This window comes from Onychostruthus taczanowskii, unplaced genomic scaffold (assembly GCF_017590055.1).
Source record: "Onychostruthus taczanowskii isolate IOZ18803 unplaced genomic scaffold, ASM1759005v1 scaffold3, whole genome shotgun sequence".
Lineage (NCBI taxonomy): Eukaryota > Metazoa > Chordata > Aves > Passeriformes > Passeridae > Onychostruthus > Onychostruthus taczanowskii.
In genome coordinates, this window is record NW_024500349.1 from 17180554 (window position 1) to 17205483 (window position 24930).

Consider the following 24930-nt stretch of genomic DNA (forward strand, 5'->3'; position numbering starts at 1 on the left):
TACTCTCTAGGCCTGCAGGCTGAAGGTGGACATGTCACACAAAACCATGCAGTGTCCTCTCTTTTCAGCAGAGAATGCACTGCAGGCTCTGCAGTGAGCTCCTGTATAGAACTCAGGCTTTATTGCTCCCATTCACCGGACTCTATTCAACATTTCTTCTTCATGAATTACAAACATGAGCATGCCTATGCTAAGTTATTTAAATAAAATTAGTTTTATATATTGCAAATATATACATGTGTATATTATATGATGTATATATAAAAATATATTTAGGTTTTGTAGGAACTTAGAGTCTAAGGCTTAATTTTGCTGGGCTCTACATAAAAAGAAAAGCCTCTGCCCTGAGGACCTGATGTCCTCTTTGTTCTTCTATCATATTGTGCAAGCATACAAAGTTCAGAAATGTGAATTACTGCATATTTGCAGTTGAACTTCTTCCTCCATTCTCCAAGGCCAGCTGAAATGTCTCTTTGGTGAGCACAGGCACTTCTTCAGAGGCTGTGCTGGGATTGAGCAGACCAGGTCTGTGCTACCTGTTCTTTCTTTACCAAGGCACATTCTTGGGGCGACTTTGTAGTTTATGTGTGTGTCTGAACATGGAGCACAGCCAAGTGTGAAGTGCTGGGAGATGCAGCTTCTGAAAACCCCAACAATTGCCTAAAGATGGGGAGGTAAAGAGATGACAGTGTAAAATTCTGTGGACACCCTTTGACTCATCCTGCTTCCAAGTTATTTTGAAATACATGGTAATAGATACCAGCCTGATGTTCTAATATTTAAATTAGCAAGGAAACAGTGAAAACACTGTAGTCCTCCAGTCACAGGTGGTGAGCCTTAGTGAAAATCCCATCTCAATGGTAAGCACAGGAGTTGCAGGGACAGTTGCTTGTAAGAGGAATGAAGGCACTAGATTGTATTGCCTTCTTGATTTAGTAGATTTGACTTCTACTTTTCACACAATGACCTAAAAGAAATATTATACCCCAGAGTAACTTTGAAATTGTTTGTTTAAATTAACTTTCATTTGGATTTATGCTTAATGAAATCTTCAGAGATGCAGACAGCCCCTCTCTAATGAAATGCTCTGTCTTTGAACCAATGAACAGGGTTGCCAAACTGTAAGGATTCCTCTCTAAATGAGTGGGCTTTTATAATGTTACACTTGGGTGGCACAAGCAGAGTGCTCGATGATTAGTTTATGGTCTAGATCATTGTATTTTTATTACACTCATAAAAACTGTGTTTCTCCTCATTTTCGTAATGGCTTCAATGAGCTGCTATACCTTCTAGAGGCACATTAAATCGTTATGTGATGAAAGTACTGATTTAGTGGGGCTAGTTTTAAAGTAAGATGCATGTTTTGAATTCTTATCTTAGTCTGATTGCTGGCTGAAAAAGGTGAAGCTATTTTAGAATGAAAGAAATCTGTATCATCTTCCTTACATATAAAAAAGGTTTCCAGCTGTGGCCTGAAACAAATGCAGTACAAAAAAAAGATACAAATGATAAATATACATCTGTCTGTAAAGTATTTATAATTTTTACATATATTTAAATGGTTTTATGGCATTGTGAGGTACTAACGTGAGGATGAGGAAATTACAGACATTTTTATTTAAAAAAACTTTTTTGAGGGGTTAAAAAAAATATTATTCTTAAATTCCACTGTAATTATTTACCCCACTTCTTTTCAAAATGATAAATAACCCTATTCTGTGTAAACCCTAGATTCATTTCTCTAAATAATTCTCAGCTGGTTTTAAAAGTAGTTTTAATTATGTTGCAAAATGAGAAAGGGAAGAAAAACGTTATTTGTTTCTCTATATGCAAGCTATTCTTAAAAGAGAAGACAACATCATTATCCATGAATGGGAAACCTTTTTATTTGATATGTAATTTTAAAAAATAATCCTTGAATTGAATGTATCATCTCATCTTTGCACAGTTTAGACAAAGGCCTTTTTTGTTGACAAAATTTACATGTCAATACAGTTGCTTATAAATATTTCTGTGAAATAAACATAACCCTTCACAAAAAGAGCAGTTTACTCTTCATTTAGTAATTTTATATGCTAGCAAAAAGACAATGAAAGTTGTATGCAAATATAACATCAATGTACAGCATAATAATAACAGTTTTTAGTGATTATACTGCTTGGTATTAATTCATAGGAGCCTTTTTGTTCAGTCATGGGCTGTGTTTGGAACAGAGATATGCCAGACCAGAGCATCTCTGCTTGTTTGCTGTTTGTGAGAGACATCCACAAATCCTTTAGTTGAGGATGTGCTTGATTCTTGTATCCTACTCTGTGGCTGGTCTAAATTATTAAGTGATCATGCTGACAGGAAGATACTCTGTTTTCCTCTGTTGCTGTACCTGTGCTCTGTGAGTGCACTGTCTGCAGCCCAGGTTGGACTTTCATTCTAGCTCCACGAAAATAAAAGAAAAATGGAAAAACAGAACGAGAAAAGAGAAAGAAGGGGAGGAAAAAAATTGATAGAAAAATAAAATAGAAAATAGGAAAAGAGAAAGGAAAACAAAAGAAAATTTTAAAAAAAGGAAAAAGGAAGAAAGAAGACAAAGGAAAGCTGGCAGGAAAGAAAGAAGGAAAAAGAAAGTAATGCACATTTGCGACGAATCTTTTATAAATGTGCATTTGGAGGACTTCTCCATCCAAAATGTTCCTGGAAAAACAGAATTGCTTTGAATTTTCCATGCCTTTTCTTCATTACTGTTGTTCAGATGCAACTTTTATGATTGTTTCAGCAATGCAGTGCTTTAATGGCTTTTGCTTCTTGGCAAACTGAAAAAAGACATGGGGTTGAGAGCACAAACAGGTTTCAGTACATGTGACTTCAGTAGGTCTGTGCTGTTTCAGTGTTAAATATCAAATCTTAAATAGATGGGGGTTCTGCAAGCACCATTCAGTGTTCTTCAGGGGATCTAAAAGTTTGCCAGAAAAGCAGTTGAACATGGTACCGGGAGCAAGGAGAGATTTTGGAGATGACCTGAATTGAAATCGCAGGAAATTCTTTAATATTTCATGGACGCCTGCAAAATATGGTGCCAGTTTATTCAGGGATTTGAAAGCAGCTGCAGAGTAAAAGTGTCTAATGAAAATGAAATAAATTTCCTGTGAATGGAATAAATTTTGATTGTGTGTCTGAGTGCAGTAATTATACATGTCACGCAGTAATTAGGCAGTCACAATGTGGCCACGGTGTCTTTCTTTGTCTGCAGATGGTCTGGGAGAACGGCTGTGTCGTTATTGTCATGCTGACACCCCTCGTGGAAAACGGAGTCAAGCAGTGCTACCACTATTGGCCGGACGAAGGGTCAAACCTCTACCACATCTACGAGGTACCTGCACAAAATTTCTGGTTGCAAACGTGACAGTAAGTGCTGATTCCATCCAGGGCAGAAGGATGCTGGAGATGCTCTCACCCAGAGGTCGAGCTGCGGACTCTGAAATACACTTGGTGTGCCTTCGGGTAGCTCTGCGTTTGCAAAGAATTTGAAGCGCAGCTTTAACAGCAAGGTGGTTTCCACCAATTATAGTAAATAACGAGTGAAATACTGCAATATTATAAGAGACAATAATGTTTGCATTTTGAATGGTTTTGCAAGTGGTTGATATACGAAAGCGTGTATTTATGTTTTATAGGAAATTAGTATTTTTAGAACCCGTGGATTTTGCCTTAGGATAGCCATATGTAAATCTTTGTAGAAAAACCTCTATATTGCTGTAGTAATTAATCCTATCTATTTTTATCTCTTGCCTCAGTCACAACAACAAATATATATTTTTATTTTCTGCTTTTCATTTCCAGCCCAAAATATCATATCACGGGTTATGTTGCAATGCAACATTGACAATGACTGTCATATTTTTCTAGTGGTCCAGCTGTGTAGAGGAAGAAAATAATACCACAATGCCAAATACGAAGAAATGTGAAGAAATTCTGAAGAAATACTGTTATTTAAACTAAAATGGGAATAAAGTAATTTTCTGAAAAGATGAGCTCTGCAAATAAGCTGCATTTTTTAATGCTTATTTTTCTTCATAGCAAAAGAAACTGAATTTTTACTTCTCATGTGAATACAACTCAGATTTTTAAGACCTCTAAGAGTGGGCTGGGCAATGCATTTGTGGACATTTCTGAAAAGAAAGAAACTGCCAGTCTAACACATTTTCAATACAAAATATCTTTTGTATTCACATAATGTTATAAAGATTTAATTCAGTGATTTTTTCTTTTGCATTAAAAATGTCAAGATTTTTCTTGTTTTCAATGCAAGAGCAATGGCAGCTAACCCCTTTCTGACAGCTACATTGATTGCTAAATGAATTTTTTTTTCCCTCCATACTGGCCAATTTGCTAATAAAAATAAAATTTTCATGCAATGCCTTCATCCCAGAAATCTTACACGTGCAATCCTGGAGACGTGACTTGCAACCAGAATTGCTGATCTCCGTTTGTTCCTTCCTGGGCGTGTAGGTAAATCTTGTCTCTGAGCACATCTGGTGCGAGGATTTCCTCGTGAGGAGCTTCTACCTGAAGAACCTGCAGACCAACGAGACCCGCACAGTGACCCAGTTCCACTTCCTCAGCTGGAACGATCAGAGGGCTCCTGCTTCCACCAGATCCCTCCTGGATTTCCGCAGGTAAAGCACAAAGTATGGCGCTTCCTCTAAGATGATACGGGTCTGAGGAACTAGTGTTTTGTTTTTTTTTCCTTTAAAGATTTTTGGGTTGAAAGGGGGCTCCTCAGCCTGTGATGCCACAATGCTAAACCAAGAGAAATATCTTCACTAGGTTGATGTTTAGTGTTGCCTCACACAGAGATGTTGCCTGGGTTTATGACATACTCATTTCGCATTTAGAGATCAATACCTTTCCTCCCTTTGTATAATCTCAGTGCTTCTGTATTTCCTTGTTTTTCAAGTATTTATTTATTTCTGCAACTTCCAGGCTTTTTGTGTGGCTCCCCCAAGATCCTTATATCAGGACTTTCACAAGTAAATTAGGAAGTGTGAGCTTTAAAAAAAGAATCACAATGGAGTCATATGGCGATAGCATCATTCCCATGGTACCATTTGCTCATAAGGGTCTAACAGAGAGGTCTGCAGACCTTTGTCTGCAGGAAGGTGCAAGCTTGAGGAAGCAGATGAAAATATTGACAAAGCATACCCTTTGGAACTTTAAAGAAACTCAGTGTGACTTTAAAATACAAATATACAGAGGCAAAAGCTGTGAAAGTCCTCGCCACCTTCTCTAATGTTTGCCGTGCCTATCTAAATTTTAATTTGAAAATTAAAGCCATACATGATAAATAGTGGAGCGAAATAATCTTCATTTGATTGCAAACCGTGCCCAGTGCATCACGTGTAGGTGTTAGCGTGTACCAGCTAATCCACAGCGACGCGCTTATGGCTAATGAAAAGAATCTCCAGGAGGTTTGGGGAGTTGGTGCTCCATCCGCCAGCGGCCTGTGGGATCACATGTTGTTCTCTCTGCTCTACAATATTATCTACAACCCCCCAAAGTGATTATACAGGGCTCAGCGCTCAAAAGATCCAAACTTGTTTCTTTCAAGGAGTGCTGGGAGCTCTGACTGATGCCAGTCAAAGTTGTGCATCTGCACCCGAGGGGAGGAGCTGGCATTCAGCCAACAGGAGCTGGTTGCACAGTTGTCTGTTGGCAAAATTCTACCCTTAAAAATTTAGGGCTAAATGCCACCCTTCATCTACTCGGTATTCTTGTACATATTGCTAGGCTTTTCAAAGCAGAGAGACATCTCACATGGTGCAGGTCAGGTAATGGAGTGCAGCTGCTCTGAGTCACTTGGAGCTGTGGCTAGGTGAGGATGTAAGGATATACTACAGAGTCACAACACAAAAGCAGTAGTGGAGCAAGGAAGCACAGCCATGGGATGGAGTTGAAACTGTAATTGAATTTTCAAGGTTTTTTTTCTCTGGGTTCAACTTTAATATGATTTTTATAGGTTGATTTCCCTTTGCTTGTGGTACCGAGGAAGTTGCCTGTAGTGAATTTTTGTAGTGAGAATTGTGACTCGGTTCCATTAAGCTGTGTGAGGCTGCAGCACAGAGCCAGGGCAGCGTCCAGCTTTGCTCTTTTCAAAGGTAGTGGGAAATCTGCTAGCAATTCCAACTAGAGCATAAATGAGCCTGTACAACCAGGATATCTGAAGTTCAGAGCACCTCGCCTCTGACTTGTTTCAGTAAGGATTGAGGTCCCTGCATGAGCTGCAGGATTAGATCTACAGTAAGTCACAGTTCACACCGCCAGGAAAGCGCCTCTTAGAGTGACATTGTGTAAGGGTTAAATAGCTGTGTGGAAGAAGTGTTGTGCAATACTTTGAAAAAGAAAAAATATAACTAGATGAGAAAAGTAGCAGAGCTGCCATTCTTTGTATTTTAAGCCAGTATGGGAATGAACCTGTTAAGATTTAATTGAATTCTGAGTGTTCATTTCACATGTATTCACAGTCCAGTGTAGGGTACTGTAATCATTTGCTACGTGCAGATTTTGTACAATGAACTCATAGTACTGAATGCATAGTAAAATTCCGCCTGAGAAGGAATTTTGGCATGCACAATAGCCTGGTCTATGAATCTCAGTTTTCTTGGTCATCTGATCTTTGGGTTGTTTTTTCTTTTTTTCTTTTTCTTTTTTAATGACAAAAAAACTAATGCACTATTGCTAAAATAATGTATTTGGAATTCATTTATACAATACATGTTTTGCACCTGAAGCTTTCTATTGAAAGTACAGACTCTGCTGGATTACAACAGCTGAGTCAAAAAGCCCCCAGAAAAATGTCTGACAGTGCTACCATACTCTTAGTAGGGTAGTGCTAGGAAGGGGCTGCTCTCATTTCTTTTAATCTTATCTATGTTTTTATGTGCATTCAGTGTCTTTGTATATATATATATGGATATGTGTGTATATTTATATATTCACATACATATATGAAATTAAGCATATACATAACCAACCCTCTATTTTTTATAATTCATCACCAAGAAAAATTGGATTCCCAAAATTACCTTGCCCAGAGTCTGTGGAAATATGGACCTAAACATTTTTATTGAAGTAAATTTTGCAAGTCTCTTTGAAAACTGAAAGCTTACATTTCTCTTACTCTGTATCAGACAGTGATTTAGATGATTTTGCATCTAGCAGATACATTAAACCTTGCTGAATAATCTATCATACTTCCATAATGTAGGAATAAATTGCCAAAAAGAGATTATACTTTACAAATCTGTACAAAAGACAGTCCCTGAGAGGTGAGGCTACTACGGAAACCACTGGTCAGTTTTAAATGCTTCTGGAGTCCTAATTTCATTTTGAACAATAGACCAATCATTATTGCTCTGGACTAGCTTGTTAGTCATGCACTGATATGTGTCATTAAATATTTCTTAAGCCCAGAGGGAGCACATTTACACTTTAAAGAGGGACTGCTAAGCTAAAAGATAATTAGCATCACATGTGAGGGCTTTGCTTAAAATATATATCTATTATGCTATCACTTCTCGCTGTGTGCAATGGCATTTACTAACACTGCTCACTTTAAAAATGGACAAATTCTTATTTTGCCAGCTAATTAGCGGTTGCCAGTGTCATTTTTGTGATGTTGCAGCTAGTAATATGAGCCCAGTTGCATAGTCACAAAAGTGATCATTGGAAACTGTGACTCTGCTGCAGGGACAATGTGGGAAACCCCTTTTCTGAGCCTCTAACGACCTCTGACCTTTGCTTGCTGATGGTTTGCATGATGATTTCTTTTTCACTCAATGAGCCAAGGGTTGGTTTGTATTACTAATCATTCTTTCTAAGTTAATTCTTCCTGTATATGTATATATATATATATAATATATATTTTCTTCAACATTCAAGAACTTTGCTTACTGATGAATTTTCAGCTCACTCTCATTAGCCAGAACTAAGAATGAAATGAGATGTTGCTGCACTTCTAAATATTTTCATAAGCTATATATAGACAAAGCTATGAACCAGCTGGATTGAAACCCTTTGTTTTAATGTGTTTTCTGAAATGTGTGATAATGAAAATGTTTGAAACGCCTTCAATAAAACTGACAAACATAAGGTGTCTTTCCCTAACATGTGTCTCTGGCTGTCTGATTTACTGAGAGGTCTGATAGATTTAGATCGAGTTTGCCATTGAAATTATATTAGGACTTTGGTAGATGAGTAGTCACAACATGCAAATATCATATTAGTGGTGCCACGCAAGGAACAAAGGAATCACACAAGCAGAAAGAGAAACGGTAAATACCCCTCTGTAGTGATTAGCTTTTATTTAATACTTGAAATGGAAAAACAACTCTTTACTAATCCACTTGATGGGGGTGGGGGGAGAGTGACCACCTGCGAGTTGGGGAATGCAGGCTGACTGTATCAGATGTTGGTATCGACATTTCAAATATCATTTACGGTACAGTTTTTAAAAAACCCAAAGAAAGCCTCACCAAACCAGGCTTGATATCATATAGAAGGAGCCGGTCCTCAGGATACGACCATCAGGAATTGATTGGTGCGTTCATGTGAAAACTCTGCTGTAGCCCAAGTCGTTGAAGTTTTGTTTGGTACTGCCTGCATATAGATATATTTGTGGGCATATAAATGGTCCATTTAACTTCTGAGGTCATGTGCTTCTCAATGACTTGCCACTCATTTAATAAGAACATTGTTCTACTGCATTAATTACTTATATCCAGGGAATATAAAGAGAGACAGAATGTCTCTGCAAGTATGATTTACATAAGTAAGCAAGAGAGCAAAAATTGTGAAAAGTCCCCAAATTCAAATGTTTAGAGGGAATCCCATCAAGAACTTAATATTGTTCTCAAGTTTGGTTAGAATCTTAAGTAACAAAAATAAGAATGTGAAAACATGGTTTCATGGGATATCACCAATACCTCCATAGCCCTTTTGGGTTGAGTTCCAGGTATCCCAACACCCTGTCAGAAGTTTAGGCATCTTCAGGCTGTACTGTAAGCAGTGTTTAAAGATATGTGCATGTTTTCACAGCACAGATGTTAGTGAATAGATGAACAGCCAAGAACTAAATGATTCAGTAGGTTAGGTATGCTTTAAAATTCATAATAACATCACACCACTGTTGTTACATTTCAGCGGCTCCCTTTAGTTTAGTTATCAGGATCCTGTGCAACACTTACACTGAGCTGGGGACTATTAGAGCACCCCTTGGAAGCTGCCCTGTGAAATGATTTTACAGGAGACCTTCTAGCTCCAGTAAACTCAAACAACTCATCAAATAATTTGAATGAAAGGTTTTGATTTCTTGAAGCAACGCTTTCTATTTTAGCCTTTATTCATCTTGCCTTGTTAACATATGTGTGCATATTTTATGCATTTTTGGCCTGTAACATTCTTGACATGCAAAATATATCCTAGAGCAAAAGAGAGGGCTTGGGATTTTGGTGTCTGTAAGGCAATTTAAATAGATTTAAACCAATTTTGTGGGCTCTATTCTTAGACTGAGTATCTTCGTTTGCTTCAGCACTAGTTAATTCCTTCATTGAGTTTACACATCAGCTGACCTGTTCTGTGGTTGTACTTTTATTGATTGATTTCACATATATTCTCTTGCCACTGCAAATGTTTAACCAGGAAGCTGTCGAAGACAACAATGTGTAAATATCAAATATATAACACTTTTGCAATAGAACTAAAGTAGTAGAACCAAAGCTTACTGATGGGTTTAGTTATTTTTACTATGATAAGATTACATTTTAGAATTTTTAAGAAGTGTTTCAGGAGATTTGGCATTTGCTTTTCTGGGAAGCAGTGGTGTTACAGATCAGCACACATTGTACAAAGTGTAGTGGAATAGCCTTTTTTAATTTTGTTTGATGACCCTTGATATTTCCTGGAGCAAGCTCATGAACTCAAAGTTTGTCTCAAAATCAAGGCATCTCAATATAATCTTAGTTTTGGAGCTAAAAAATTAATCATTTGAGAAAATAGCTCTTTTGTTTTGCCCAGACAACAGTAATAATGGAATGTTTTCTGGGATTTCTTGGGCAGCAAACCAGAATCAAAGTTCAAAGAATATTATCTACCTAATTGCTTGTTGTATTAGGAAACTATCAACCTGAGTATTCCTTCAAAGACAGTAATGTTTGCATTTTCTTATTGCTTACTTTTGACAGTTGGTGAAAGAAACAGTATATAATATGCTTAATTAATTTCTTGTGTCTGTTTTATTTCAGAAAAGTAAACAAGTGCTACAGGGGTCGCTCTTGTCCAGTAGTTGTTCATTGCAGGCAAGTACAATTTCTAAAATAGCTTTAGAGAGATCTGTATGTGTAAGAATTTAATATAGATATAAACAAAGTGGGCAAATTAAAACTTTACATGAATCACTAAACAGTGAGGTAGGCTAAAAGTTTTAAGTATAATTTAAGTATAATTCAATTGAATTTTAATGTGATTTAATACTTAGGATCTGTTTTCATCGTAAAATTATCCTTCCATATGATTTTTTAGATTTTGAGCCATGACTTAACAATGTATGGCCACGCTTTCTAGTATAAGTAGCACTTCAGTTTCGTACACCTCCTTCAAAATTACAGATGTTCTTTGCATGCCCTCCCAATTTAGTCTGCTTTATTTTATTAACACTCAGTTATGTTTTATTTCTTCTTTACTTGTTTTAGCAATCAGGGTAAGAAGAGGGCAATGTCAGGGAGTGGAAACCTGCCCAGAGATTGAGTAATTCTTTAAGCACAGACAATTTTTAGGCCTGACAATGTCATAGATGCACACGAAAGCTGTCAGGCAGTTCAGTGGAAAAGTTTACCATAATAACATTAATGTTGGGTTTTGCCATTGGGGGTTCTGACTTACTAATCAAAAATATCCTTGTAGATAATGAAGACAGAAAAAGAGCTCTGCTAAGAGGCAGGATGTTTCTTTCCCTTTGGATGGGAGTGAGGAGGGAGGGGACGTGTTTCTCACGTGTGGCTCAGACTGAGGATGCAAGGAGCTGAATGCTCCAGAGGGGGCTGGTCTGCATTGCCTTCAGGAAACGTGAGAAAGGAATGATTTGATGCACAATAAAGAGCCTTCAAATTTCTTGCTATTTCCTTACTGTGTTGGATGGAAATATCTACCATGAGCTCAGGAGTTTTTGTTTTTATTGGGCCTCATTGCTGTCTTGTCTCTCATTATTCAGCTTAACTAATAAGATTGTGTCTTTGTTCCCTTCATAGACAGAGGAAAAAAAATTATTACCACTTGCTCCTTTTCTCTAAACAATGATCTAGTAACTGAAAGAAAAAAAATCTCTGTCTACAGAAATTAAGTTCCATAGCAGACTGTAAACAGAACGCAATAACGTACCTCACGCTGTTCTGTTATTTTTTTCTTTCATTAATTCTTCTACACAAATTGAGCTATCAATAAAAATAATGGCTTAATTAATAAAACTACATACCAGCCTAATGGGTCACACATGTACCTTTGTGAAAATTTTGGGGAGGGAAAGAAAAAAAGCTTTTACTTAAAGTCTTAATTGTGTTTGCTAACAGCAGCTCTAAAAGAGCATCACGCTGGCAATTACACGTTGCTCTCTGAAAGGGACACAAGCTGCATTCAGATTAGAGAGCTTTGCCCCTCCTGAGGCTTGGTCTCACATCCCTCAGGAAGGGCTATGGATATACAAAAGTTAAAGCTATTTCTTAAAATAACAAGATAATTCTTTCTGGTCATTGTTACTAGGGAAGAATTAAAGGGAAAGGTACAGAGAAAAAACAAATGACTCATGTATAGTAAAGAAAGATTGCAGTCCTCAGTAATTAAATATTTGTTCTTGGGCAGATCTCTGCATTCCCTCTGACCACTGTGCTCAAATGCATTCTGCAGCATTTTTTACTGTTCTAGATAAAGTTCTAGTCAAACTTACTCTGAGTTTTTCATCTTCTACATAAGTGACTGTAAGGTCACTATATGTACACTTTTTTAATAGAAATGCTGTCCTGGTTTAAGGGTTTCCACTGTTGTTTAAAATGCTTTTCTTGCAAAAACACAACTTGGCTTAAAAAATCAAAACAAAGCCCTGTTATCCGTGCAGGGTAGTAGTTAATCTTCCATAACCAGCTTGTGTTTATTCAGTGCAAGCTTTCTCTCCTCTCTCAGTACCCTCCTTTAACCCCTCATTCTCTCCTCTCCCACCATGTGTAACACTGTAACATTAAGGGCAGGTACCTTCATGTTGAGTCTAGATGCACACTGATAGGCTTTATTTTTTCTTTTTCCTTTTCTTTTGGCAGCGATGGTGCGGGAAGAAGTGGAACCTACATTCTAATTGACATGGTTCTCAATAAAATGGCCAAAGGTGAGAATCGAAAGGCTTCTTACTTCCTCAGTACTGAAATATGTGCTTGTGTTGCCATGACAACAGTGGGGGAGCAATATTCACAGAAAATCCGAGAATAAATTAGAGGCAAATTGTACTCTTTCCTGAATGTTCTGTAGTTTTATTTTCATACCAAACGCAAATGCTTTGTGAATGAGAGGTGTGTTTGTGCTGTTGAGAACTATTTGAATTTTTAAATTTATCATTTAAAATAATTATTACCGTTTTTACAAGAGATGCCTTGGGGCTGCACAACCCTCATTTAGCAGTTACAGGATCTGGGTCCTGGGCTGTGTCATGGCTGTTGCCCACGTGAGTGTTACCTGCCCCACCATGACAGTCAGATGTGAATATTTTCCTTTTTGGAGCTGCCCATTGCCACCAATGTGTGTAGAAATGGTGGTCCCAGAAAGGGCCTCGGGTCTGGCACAGATTTGTTTGTTACGAGGAAAAAGACTGTAGTGAACAGGACAGAGGACTGAAAATAAATCTCCATTGCCAGTTCTGGCACTATCTGTTCAGTGTTGAACAATGTATTTAACTTTTCTGTTTCTTAGAAGTCTCATCTGTGATATGTAATTTTATGATGTGGGAAATAATCTGTCAACTAAACATAAACTTGTTTGTTAAAATGAACAACTTGCAGATTCTCTAGAAATTGGGACCATTCCCTTTTTTTTCCTTGATTGGTAAATTGTTCATGATGGGAAGTACTTGAGATACTCGGAAATAATCTTTGTTAGAACTGAACAAATTTTTAATACTGATACTGTCTTCAGAAGGAAGGAGGGTGAGACTGAGCATCTAAACCTGACCAAATAAACAAAAAGAAATTTGCCTTTATTGATTCTTAGTCTGAATTCTTAAGCTGCATCTGGCATTATGCACACACGTGTATTTATTGAAAAAGGATTAGTTGTAAAAACATCCTAATTTGTAGAGAGAAACAATATTTAATTCTTTGAATTCTAATCATTTTACAGCATTTCTTTAAAGTCTTCTAACACAGACATATTTTTATATGTAGTTTAAAAATACTTTCCATGCTTTGCAGTCATCTGCTGCTGCATCCTGAATATTCCAGTCCTCTGGGACATGGTGGTATCCGGTCCCTTTAGAAAGAAGATTTTAGCTTTTCTTTTTTTTCTCCCCAGATTCTGTTAACATGTCTCATCAAACATGGACTGAATTCTCTGCCCGCAAGCATCATGTGGAACTTGCCACTGATGCTAAAAGAAGTTGTATGTTTGCCTTCTCCTTTGCGCTGTACTGAAAATAAATTTTTCAGTGGGATGAGATTAGTTTTTCATGCTCGTTGGAAAATAGGTTTTTGCTCTGTGAAGGAATATGGAGATATTTCCAATGCTTGTTACTTGCCACGTGACAACCTAGACTTTAAAAATAGAAGCAATGGTACATCGTAAAATTAATGTGGACCTTTGTTAAGTGTTTGTTCACTCATTTCGGCTATCAGCAGTGAGAAGCCATAATGAAAACTAGATTTAAAGTATATGCAATTTATTGGCATATAGAAGTAAATGAGGAGTATTTTCTAGCTCGAGGCTTTCAGCCACTTAAGGGAGGGTTGACTTTGTTGTAAAAGCACTGAAGAATGCCATTTATTGACTCCATTGTACCATGTAATGTCAAATTCCATTTTAAGTGTGGGCTTAGCGCTGCACAATGCCAGACAAGTCATGTGAAACTGGCCAGAGAAAGGCGTCACAGGGCTTTTTGGAGATCGGTCACCCCCATTTTGTTCTTGACCTGCTCCCCTCTGCCCGTGGGGGTGTGCGACGCGAAATCCCCTGACCTGGTGCTTTGGCTGGAGTTTAAATGAAAGATCAAAGGGCAGAGCGGGCATCTCAGCCCTGCTGAGGTGGGCCTTTCCCAGGCTGTCACACTGTGCGGCCGCCAAAGGTTTTGTTCGGGCGGGAGCCGCGGCCCAGCCTGTGCGGCCGGGGCCCTCTTTGTCTGGCCTGAGAAGCTGGAGGCCCAGGTTGAGGATCCAATGTTCATCAAATGATCAAAGGCCTGAAGCCCTGGACATGAAATCTTTCTTTCCATTTCCTTTTCTTAGAGAATGAATTGCACGAGTGGCAAAGAATGCCCTTTCCAAAGCTTTTATGTGCAGTGCGAGGGCTAACTTCAGAGTCCTTCAGCGCTGAACATAAAAATGTAAGTGCACTTTCAATCTGGGCCCAGCTGCAGGGCCAGCATCGAGGAACCCTTCTTTCAAAAAGGCTTTTAAGGATTAAGGCCTTCAGTCTTTCAAAAAAAAAAAAAAAAAAAAAAAAAAAAAAAGACAAAAAAAACCCAACCAAAAAAAAAACCACCACGGACTTTTAAGAATAAACTTAGAATAATTTGAGTTTCTTGTTCCGTGGTCTGGTTTATTAGAAAGTAGACAATAATGCATTTTTAAATCAAAGTAAATAGAGGAGTACTTAGTTTCAGCAGTGGGAAAGTAGAAAGCAATCAATAAATACCTTGGCTCTTTAGTGGGGTCTTTAATAGGTTGGGCAAAGGAGCTCCTTTTTCATGTAATGATTTACTTCCCTGCATTCTCTTAGACAGTTAACTGTAAATGCCTTTGTCATTTACAATTTCTTCTACTGCTCATTGAATTAGTGCTAACACTTAGTCTATTAAACGCGTTATAAATTCATATCTTCTACTACCCTGCTGTTGCCAACCGTCATACTATTTTAGATGCTGAAAACCACCAACAAGGGACCTGTTCCTAAAACCTAAAGCAGGGGAAAAGAAATCAAGTTGGGGAGGATTTTCTGTTTGACATCTGCCACATCAATTTGACGCCCCAGCCCCTTTGAGGAAGGGAATTTTGAGGAATGAAAATTTAAAGAAGCAAAGTATCTCAGCTCAGGGCACTTGCAGGACAGTAAAAGTTGGTAATGAGGGCAGAAATGCTCCCATGGTGTATTTGGGGGGTGAATTGAGCTGGTGGAAAGATGTGCAGGAGCTCACAGGGGCACTGGGACAGATTTGCTGTTGGGGGAGACAGCAAATCTGGACAGACTGCATCTGTGCACTTATTGCTAACATCCATATGAAATAATCTGAGATACTGGAATAAGCAGAGAGCACAGAGTGTCTATCCTGTGCTATCATTCCTGTGTCATGTCAGCTGGAAGTTTCAATGCAAAGTAGATCCTTTTGTTTCATTGTTCCAATAATTAATGTAGCTATGTATCATAAAGTTTATTACTATAATTTTTTTCTTTCTAGCTTCATATGCTATTGCCTAGAAAGTTTGAACAAGTTGATCCTTGAGGTCCCATTCCAACCTGGTGCTCTGTGATTCTGTGATATGCAGAGACCCTGATCCTATGTCCATCAAGGCAATAAGAAAAATGAGACAGTGCTGAATCTGGCCTTACAGTAACACATTTTAATACTATTTAACATGTTTCAGTTATGGAACCTATTTAACTATGATAACTATTTGTACATGAGTGTTAAAGTTTTAAGACAGTTACCAAATCACCTCTCATTTCAGTGACAGCCGTCTTAGCACAAGCTTTAGTTTTTAGTTAGAAGCTGAGAAGTGATTTAGTGAGAAGAAGTGAGAAGTGATTTAGTTCAGCCCATGTGCATTTTCATGATTTAAATAAATGCAAAAAATGATAATGGATTGTTGCTGTAGATAACAATGCTTGCTGGATTTTTCATAAGGACTGTTTCTCTGAGGCTGATTTCTGCTGAGAATTTCAACGTTCCTGATGTGTTTACAAGTTTTATCCTTTGTTACTAAGGAAGATAAGATGATTTAGATTTAGTCTAGTTGATATTTCATCCTCCCCTCAAACTCGCAATAATGCTGAGCTGATCAGATTTTTTCTCTTTTTGTGTGATCTAGAGAAAAGTCGAGAATTTTCTCATTTCATGTCTTTCCTGCAGGCTCATTGTAGTGACTAAAAGTGTGATATATTGCAAGACATTTTTATTGAGTGTTTTTGGCACAAACACAAAAAAAAAAAAAAAAAAGGGAGAGATTATGAGTCTTCCCACTTTCATTTTTCTGAACTGTGAGGCTTGGATAGTGTAGATAATAGTTTGATTTTTAGATATTCATCCAGCCAGCAGCTGCTTAGGGTTTGCTGACCATCCTTTTTCTTGTGTTTGAACTAACTGAAACGAGATGAGTCAAAGGGAAGGCGAATATGAATTTTAAAATCCTTTTAAAGTATTGATTTCCAAATTCTAAAACCCAGCAAAAAAGATTCGATTTAGCAAAGCCGAACCAACGGTTTATTCTCTTGCATTCAAAGGCTTGGATTATAATTGATGAGCACACACACTCTGGCCAGGGCTGGCTGTGGAGGTTATCTCCCCAAGTCCTTTCCTTGCCCCTGCTACCCTATTGTCTGAGGGTCTTGTGAGTCAGCTCCTGAGCAGATGCAGTTTATACCGTGACATTTTAAGGCAAAACAAAAGATTTCTTAATTCGCCTTCTGACTCATCGTGATCAAATGATTTGGGCTAATCTGAACCCTTGCTGAGGTTTTGCTTATCTGCTGTTTGGATTTAACAATCATAATGAAGTTGTGGGGTTAGCTCCTCTCTGAAAGGATTTTATGAAAGGAAATGCTTGCCCATACTCGTGTTAAAATGGATTCAATCTGCTTATTTTTGAGTCCTTATGCAAAGTCTGAGAAAATTCTATTGTTCTGTTGTTCTGATACAAATCTGAGCTGACTATTTCTGACATGCTTTTGGTGAATGAGGAAATATTTCCTCAGCCCAAGATCAAGCTTCTCCCATGAAAAAAAAAATTAATGTACTGCTTTTCTTCAGAGGTTGAGAGAATATAAAGTGTAAATGGAAAAATTTCTTTTTCCTTTTTTTTTTTTAAGGTAATAATAGTTAGAGGGTCAAAAAGTGGGATTAGAAATAGGTGGTATTCTAGGAAAACAATTTGAGCAGAAAAACTCAGGATTTAAAAATATAATTGTTTTCAGGGTCTAAATTTGAATTAATTACATGCCTGGTCTTTGAGATTTGGGTGAGACAGATTATTATCTCTAGGAACACAGAAGAAAAAATAGAGAGCCAAAAAATTGGGGTTTGTTTTGTTTACTGTTGTGCTGTCCACAAGACTGCCTCAGTTCTCAGCAGCAGTAATGCCAACGATGTACATCTGAAATGCTGCTGTTTCAGTTTCCAAAGGAAGCTGCTCGTGTCCATGTAAACATATCATATGTTATAAGGCTGCTTTTTCCAATGAGCTGCATTTATGTATTGTAACTTTTATGTAATGAGTTACCCTGGAAACACAATTAGGCAAATAGTGCTCGTTCTTGCAGCCTTTCCCAGCAGATAATTAATCACTATGAGAGCTGGGCCCCCAGCTACATGCACAAGGGTATAGGGAATGTATAGGATAGTTTTTCATGGTCCAGCCTGAGGTGCTCAGCAAACTCTTACTGTTTAGAAAAAGCTGTTTAAAATAGTGTTTATTTCCTTTGAAAAGCACATTTGGACATCTGATGCTTTAAAGCTTTTTGCATGTTATTGCCTGTATGGAGTCATCAATTAATAGTTCATAAAAGGAAGATAAAAATGTAGCATGTTCTACAAGCTTCTGTTCTGAAATGAATTAGTGACCATGGGGAAGGTTCTTGGTTCTTGGTTGATGTTTCCCACTGTATGTTATATGGTCTGCATTTTTAGGCAGTTTCCTTTACAGAATATAAAGATTTCAAGCAAAAAGCAAACATGTTATTGATACAATTTCTTTGGCTTTTTTAAAAAATATATATAGATATAATTTATTGGTCAGGGATTACCCTAAAAGATCCATATTTCTTTAGTTACTTGATATTCTGAGGATTTTATTGGAAATGACTTGGGAGTAGGAAAGTATGGCAGAAAGCAATCCTAATTATCCAGGGTTAGGGGCAAATGGATTGTGAAGAAAGACTGATCAGGCATGAGCTGTTCCTTGGGAGAGGGAGCACGAAGGGGGGTCCCCATAGAGCGCTGGAAGACCCTGAAAGAAATGTATTGATGTCAGTAAGCAGCTTGAGATAGTGACTAATTTGAAAACAAGAGGTCATTGACTGAAACTAAGGAGGAGACAAGCAGATAAGGAATTTGTGCGGCGTTTTTCCCACCATGGGTAGGTTAGGATATGGAAAAGTGAAAAAGCTGGGTCACAGAAGTACTGTGCTCCTGCTTTGAAAGCAGCTGGGCACATGTTTGGAAAAGGAAGTTTATGTACAGAGAGTGAAACCATTTCTTTTTCGGTAGCTAATCTCATGCAGCAGAGGAGTGTTCAATTGACCATTGGTGGTCTTCTGGCTGTAAAGGGTACACTTTGGTACTAAAGTGTAGTTATTCCACAGTTTCTAAAGCTGGACCAGTTTAGTCACTTTTAAGGATAAACTCTGTTTAAAGAGTTTATCCTTATTTATGAATCCATAACAGTTGCATCTTTTATTCAGGTCACTCCATGTACTGTCTTGTGAGAGCTTTACCACCTACATGCAATGTAAAATGAAACTAATGTAAAATGTAGTTCTTACAATTTAATAGATTTATGTAGGCGAGCTACTTCTGTGTCTCCTGGAAAGAAAATGCATATTTTCCAAAGGGGGCTTCAAGATTTTTTTAAGGCCAAGTGAGACATGTTCTCATAAATGTCATTTTTGCAATAAGCATCTTAACTTTTTTCGTGTTCGATTCATCACGTGGAGATCAAATGCCTTCCAGGTAATGTACCAAGAGTTTCTGGAAGAGATACTAAAAGCAGCAAATTGTGTAAAACTCCATGGGAGCTGATCCTGGGGAACACCTATTAGCAGGAAGTAACAGCACATTTACAATACTTGCTCTGTATGTGCTTTGTGTATGTGTGTGTGTCTGCACATGCACACGTAAGTTGAATTTAGATGCATGCACTGGTATTTTCTACAGTGACAATAGGTGATTATGGGATATTTTACCCCATATGGAATAAAACTCATTAGCATCTATTTCCGTAGCAGTTCTTATGTAGTAATTTAGGCATATTCATTTTACTTTTAACTTCTGGGGAGGGTGGAGGAAATCTAATTGTAAAAGAGAAACAATTCCTATCGCGTATAGAATGTGATGTGACAATTCTCACACACAGTGGAAGTGAGGAAGGATTGGTCCTCAAATTAGCATCCATTTGCATTCAGTTACAATGAGTGGTTTCTGCATTTTTTTTTCTGCATTGACAAAGGATGTTAACTTTAAAACTGACATGTCAACAATGAATTTCTGTCCCTGAAAGGCTGTTCAAATTAGTGTAAAACTTAGAAGCATTATTTTCCTGTATCATTTTTAAAATATTAGATTGCACCTATGTCTTCCATCTTCAGGGTCACCTTCCTTTGGATTGTGTACTGACAAAGCCATATCACATTTGTACATTTATTGCATGCAATCTTTGAGTATTAATACAAAATGTGTAAACAGTAACACATTATGTAATGCATATATGTAATGTATACTCTGTGTGTGCATGACTGTCACAATAATTTTAATTACTTCACTTTTATTACTTTAAGCACTCCCTTCTCCACTTACATGCTTGCTTTGCCCATTGGGTACTTCTGTTGAAGTTGTTTTGGTTTGGTTTTCTTTTTAATAAAGGTAATGCAATTTTAATTTGGGTTTTTAGGTGCATAGAAGCACTTGTGTATTTTGTCTGAAATTACAGACAGTTCACTGACTCAGGCATTGGCTGGGTCCATCCCTAACTACACACACACGCACACAGGTTTTGTTCATCTCAAAGAGTGAATAAGCTTATAATGAAAATGCCAACCTGAATACATTAATCTTTTTTGTTATCTTTAAAAGTGTACCCCTCACTAGGATTTTGCTGATGCTTTTCTCTTTCCATGAAAAGCGTCAAATGATCCTCCTGGCCAAGAGCAGAGCTACAGCAGCAGACATCTGGATAACTACAAATGAAAATTGCTTTTATTTTTGTAGTTTCTAGCTGATGTTCAGGCCACTTTTTAATCTCTAATACTTACAAGCTTTTTTTATTTAGTGGGCACTTAGACAATGCAAGTTGAAGGAAGAAAATACTCTTGTTTCTTTGCAGCAGAGCACTTTGCAAAAAGCAGTTACTCATAGGACACATTTTTCACTTCCATGGCCTTCACTACACTGTACTGCTGGTTTATCTTTTTATTGTGGTTCCATGTTGCCTTTCTTCTGTCATTTCCCTCAAATCACCAAATGTGGAAGTAAAGGAAATACAGAAGGCTACAGACACAAAGCAGAGATTTCAAACATGGTAAGCTTTAGCAGATTCTAGCATTTGTTAATCCAGAAGTGAAGAGCAGAAACTCAGCTCTTTTCAGCCCAGGTTCATTCCAGCTAACTTTAGGAATATAAAACATCCAGTGTTAAGCATCTCACCTAACCTAGTTGTCTGGGTCTCCTCAGTCATCAAGTGGAACGATAGACACCTCTGGAGGGTAATTCTCAGGCAAATGAATTGCCCATCAGAGCTTACCCTCTCTCTCTTAGCTGTTGAGAGAGGAGATGACTAACTCCAATTCCAACTTCAAGGATGGCTGGAGTAGATGAGATGAGGTTGGGCCTTTGAGACTAAGCTAGTTAGTAAATATTACCGGTTTGCTATTAAAACTAATGGTCAGTGAAGAAGTGGTGTTACACTCCCCCTAGTTATGACCCTTTTCTCTTTAATCAGATTGAGTTTGCCCCTCATATGGTGTGATTAAATGTTTTGCTGCAACATTAAGTACTCAATGGGGCAAACACTTGCTGGGGCAGCTACATGAGCCTTCCTTTAGAAGCTCTCAGTGGGAAGCTGGAGACATGTAGGGCTTTAGGAGATTTGCAAATCTATAGCATATCTGTGCTATGTCCAGCTACATTAGACATTGGAAACAGCATGGCTGTGACAGTGTAATAGTCCATGAGTGCTGATTTACCCTTCTAACTCCCCAGAGAGGCCACTTCTGTCTCTATACACTAAGGCAGACAGAAGTGTAGATGGGTACATTTGTGTATTGGGCTCCTGACAGACCTGGATCTATTTACTGTTTGTCCTTCGGTCTCCATAGTTCACTATCCCCTTGCTGTGGCAAAGCTGAATGCAGAAAAGGGGCAGAAAATGCAGTACCAAAGAAAGCCTCTTTATCAGTCTTCAGATGGGGAGGGAAGGAAGGCGGCGTGAAGGCGCTGCGCGCGCGTTTGCTCTGACCGTGACGCGCCACTTTTAGACATGAGTCATGCAGCCATCACCCAAACATGACAAACACTTGTGTTCTTCCTAAACACTGGCACACTGTGATGAGACAGCTTAGTGTCCTCACTGGCACTCTATTGTTTCCCCCTATTTTCTTTCTCAAGTGTGTTTTTGCTGTCTCACGTTATCGCAAGTGTATCTTCCGCATCTCTCCCGGCTGCCTGGGAACACTGAGCCGTGCAGGATCCGAGGCCAAAGGCTGTGATCAGCAGCATCCTGCAAACACTAATTGGTTCTTTTTCAGCTTCTAGCAACAACAGCAGAAAGAAGTGTAGTAAAGACTGTCCCTTCAAGATTTTAACAAGCTAGTTTTTAATCCTAGCTAACAAGTCCCTTTGCCCTTCAAGGCCTAATTCAAAATCTATACAATATAATAAATATAAAAAGATGCATTAGGCAGGTAATATCTGACTAGAATGAAGCTGAATACTTTCTGCTACAAAAAGAAAGGTGTTTGACAGGTCATTTCTGTGTTGTTCTTAGTACTCCATTTTTTTCTGTTGGGATAAATGCTTATTCCCACACTGATCATCATAATTTCCTGAAGGAGAAATGGTAAAGGTGCTAATAACCCCCCCTTTACAACTGCTCAGCACAACTCCTACCTCACATATTCAGTATTGTGATCACTTTATGGTCAATGAGAACAGAAAGAGAGCTGAGAAAGGTGCAAAGGGTATTGGGAAGGGAAAAAAAAAAAAAAAAAAAAAGAGGCTCTAACTAGGTCTTCACCTCTCTAGTATCCAAGTGCCTTATAGTCATTAATGGATTTGCTTTCATAACAACTCATTAGGTAGGGAAAAAAAAGGTCCATTTTATAAATGATGGTGTGAAACATAGGGTGAATTTAATGATTTAGCCCAAGTGGCTAAATCATTTAGCAGGAAGTCAAAATCTCAGTCTGCAAGAGAACTGAAATCTATCTAAACATAGCCCCTAATGACCAAGCCAGCCTTTAGGAATCACAGTAACAAATTTATAGCTGTTCTACAGAGTTATATATTTTTGAGGTATATCTGGAAGTTTTTCCCAACTATAAAAATCCTTTTTAATTTAATATTTATGAGCAAAATGTATTTGTGAAACATTCACAAAGAAAATTCTTCACTTTGGGCTGTTTAAAAGGAAACCCCCCACAAATAACTGCTTTGATGAAGTATTTAAACATCATTTTATTTTTATAAATACACAGGAAATTCAGAGCATCTAGAATCTAAAATATTCCTTTTAAGACAGAGCTTTAATATAAAATTCTATCAGTCTCACAGAATCTACACTGCACTTTTCATTAGTACTGAATAAAATAGAACATTTAACTTTGCTTTCAGTGTATGTTGAAGCCTATTACATAAAAATCTCAAAGATTACCTTAATTAAACTAAAACTTCTCATGCATTTATGTAACAATGGTGATTGTTCTTAAAACTGAAAAAAACCAACCCAGCACATTTTCAGATGCACAAACTCTGTAGTTTGCTGAATATGAAAAAAAACTTTTAATGATTTGCCTTCATTTTTTCTTCCCAGCTGATACATTTAGAGATGTTAGTCCTCTTGACAAACATTGTCATATTCCTGTGCCATCACAGTGACAGCAGTACTGCTACAGTGTGGAATGGACCATCCTCCACTGAGTGTTTCTCATGTGTCTTGTGCTTAGCAAAATAGGACCCCTGCCATGTCTAGGGGAATGAGAAGAGAGGGAAGCTTTCATTATTATAGTCATAAAACTAACATTAGGTAATTCACAGTGATTTTAAATATTGTGAGCTGCTGGTCACCTCATGGAGCCTATTGCAGCAGAATTAGGCTGGGTTGTTATTTATTGCAGGAGAAAAAGGGAATTTACCCATGTTTTTATGACATGCTGGATACTCCACTTACAGAACTGTCTAAGGGCAAACACTTTAACCCCTTGAGATCTGCTAATCAGGAGCACCAGCTGCTAAGTGCCAGCATGCATCCAGCATTCATGCCTGCAGGGAGAAAAAGGGCTGCAAAGGATATGACCCTAAACTTCAGAAACCTCTTCTCTCCTTGGGGGCAAAATATCATTCAGCTTGCATCTTCTCCTGTTTTCTTTTAGTTTATCCAGTTAATGTTCCTGATGTGGGTTGTTGTGCACTCACTGTGAATGCTTCAAGCCTTTAGGAAGATGATAGTTAATTACTGAAGTTAAAATCTGGCTTGCACTGGTGGGGAAGTGCTTTCAGAGGTATTTACTCAGCCAGATCACTGAGCTGCTAGGGGCAGGGGGAGGCTGGCAGTATCTGGCTCACAGTAATTGCTGTAAATGTATGTTCTGTTTAAAAAAAAATAGCACATTGCACAGTCATTTTTCACAATTCTGTTGGTACAATATTAGCTCAGTCTCACACTAAGTTACATTTGTATGTTCATTTAAAACAAGCAATGAAATCCATTGTGAAAAAGCCTGTCGCATACACAACCCAAATTTATTCTCTGCAAAGTAAGATAGAGTCAAAAGGTGAAAAGGCAGTTCTTTACTGTTTTTATCCCTCTCTTTAACTTCTGAAACCAGTGGCAGATACATATATATTGGTGGGAAGAAAAGATAAAAAATACTGTATTTTTGACATATTTTGTTTTCTTTTCCAAATGTCATTTGCTCTCCAGCCTAGTATTTTTAACCCTTCCTGTGGATTATTTGTTGTATGCCAATAAATTGACATCTGCATCTATTACTGGACTTAATAGTTTAGAAGCCTAAGCAAAACACTTCCAATAATTGTATATCCTTGAAATCAGTAGATCAAGCTCGTCTAGCTTTTGATCTGTATCACTGCATCAAGTTTAGTTTGTGTGGGCTTTCCAGATAAACAATGTTTCAATGCCTTAGCAGTGTGTGGATATTTTGCAGCCACCTCCATAAGAGCATGATTTGACCCTAATGTCCTTAGATGCAATATTCCTCTTTCCCGATGTCATGTAGCATATGCTGTAATTTTTGCCACCTGAACTGGCTCAAAAACATAAATAAATTGTTACTGGGTACTGTAGAATGTAATGCCATATTGTCATACTCCCACATGAAAGAAAAAGCCTCAGCATGGCAAAGAAAGTGTTGAATTTGTGTCAGATTTCAGCAAAATAATTCCAAAGATAGTTGAAAGTTCACTTAAACACTGAGCTCTTCTCACCTGTGAAGGCAGGTTGGGTTCAGACCTCCCTTTGTGCCTTGAAAATCTCT

At 37.9% G+C, this 24930-nt stretch overlaps 2 protein-coding genes across 6 annotated transcripts in view; one reads left to right on the forward strand and one right to left on the reverse strand.

Moving 5' to 3' along the window:
• The window catches only part of PTPRN2 (protein tyrosine phosphatase receptor type N2), a 631017-nt gene that overhangs the window by 596768 nt on the left and 9319 nt on the right, over positions 1-24930 (forward strand). The window contains exons 18-21 of the mRNA XM_041408324.1: positions 3245-3364; positions 4504-4670; positions 10293-10346; positions 12354-12418. Coding sequence (XP_041264258.1) covers positions 3245-3364; positions 4504-4670; positions 10293-10346; positions 12354-12418 — 406 coding nt within the window. The remainder of the gene's footprint in view (positions 1-3244; positions 3365-4503; positions 4671-10292; positions 10347-12353; positions 12419-24930) is intronic.
• DNAJB6 (DnaJ heat shock protein family (Hsp40) member B6) overlaps positions 1872-24930 on the reverse strand; it is a 182851-nt gene continuing 159792 nt past the window's right edge. For 2 of the 5 annotated variants that reach the window (XM_041408329.1, XM_041408330.1), the window contains 3 exons: positions 8526-8649; positions 4433-5043; positions 1872-3580 (listed from right to left, as the gene is read on the reverse strand). The gene's annotated coding sequence lies outside the window, so the exon portion shown is untranslated. The remainder of the gene's footprint in view (positions 3581-4432; positions 5044-8525; positions 8650-24930) is intronic. The other 3 variants (XM_041408334.1, XM_041408331.1, XM_041408332.1) reach the window with 3 other exon arrangements.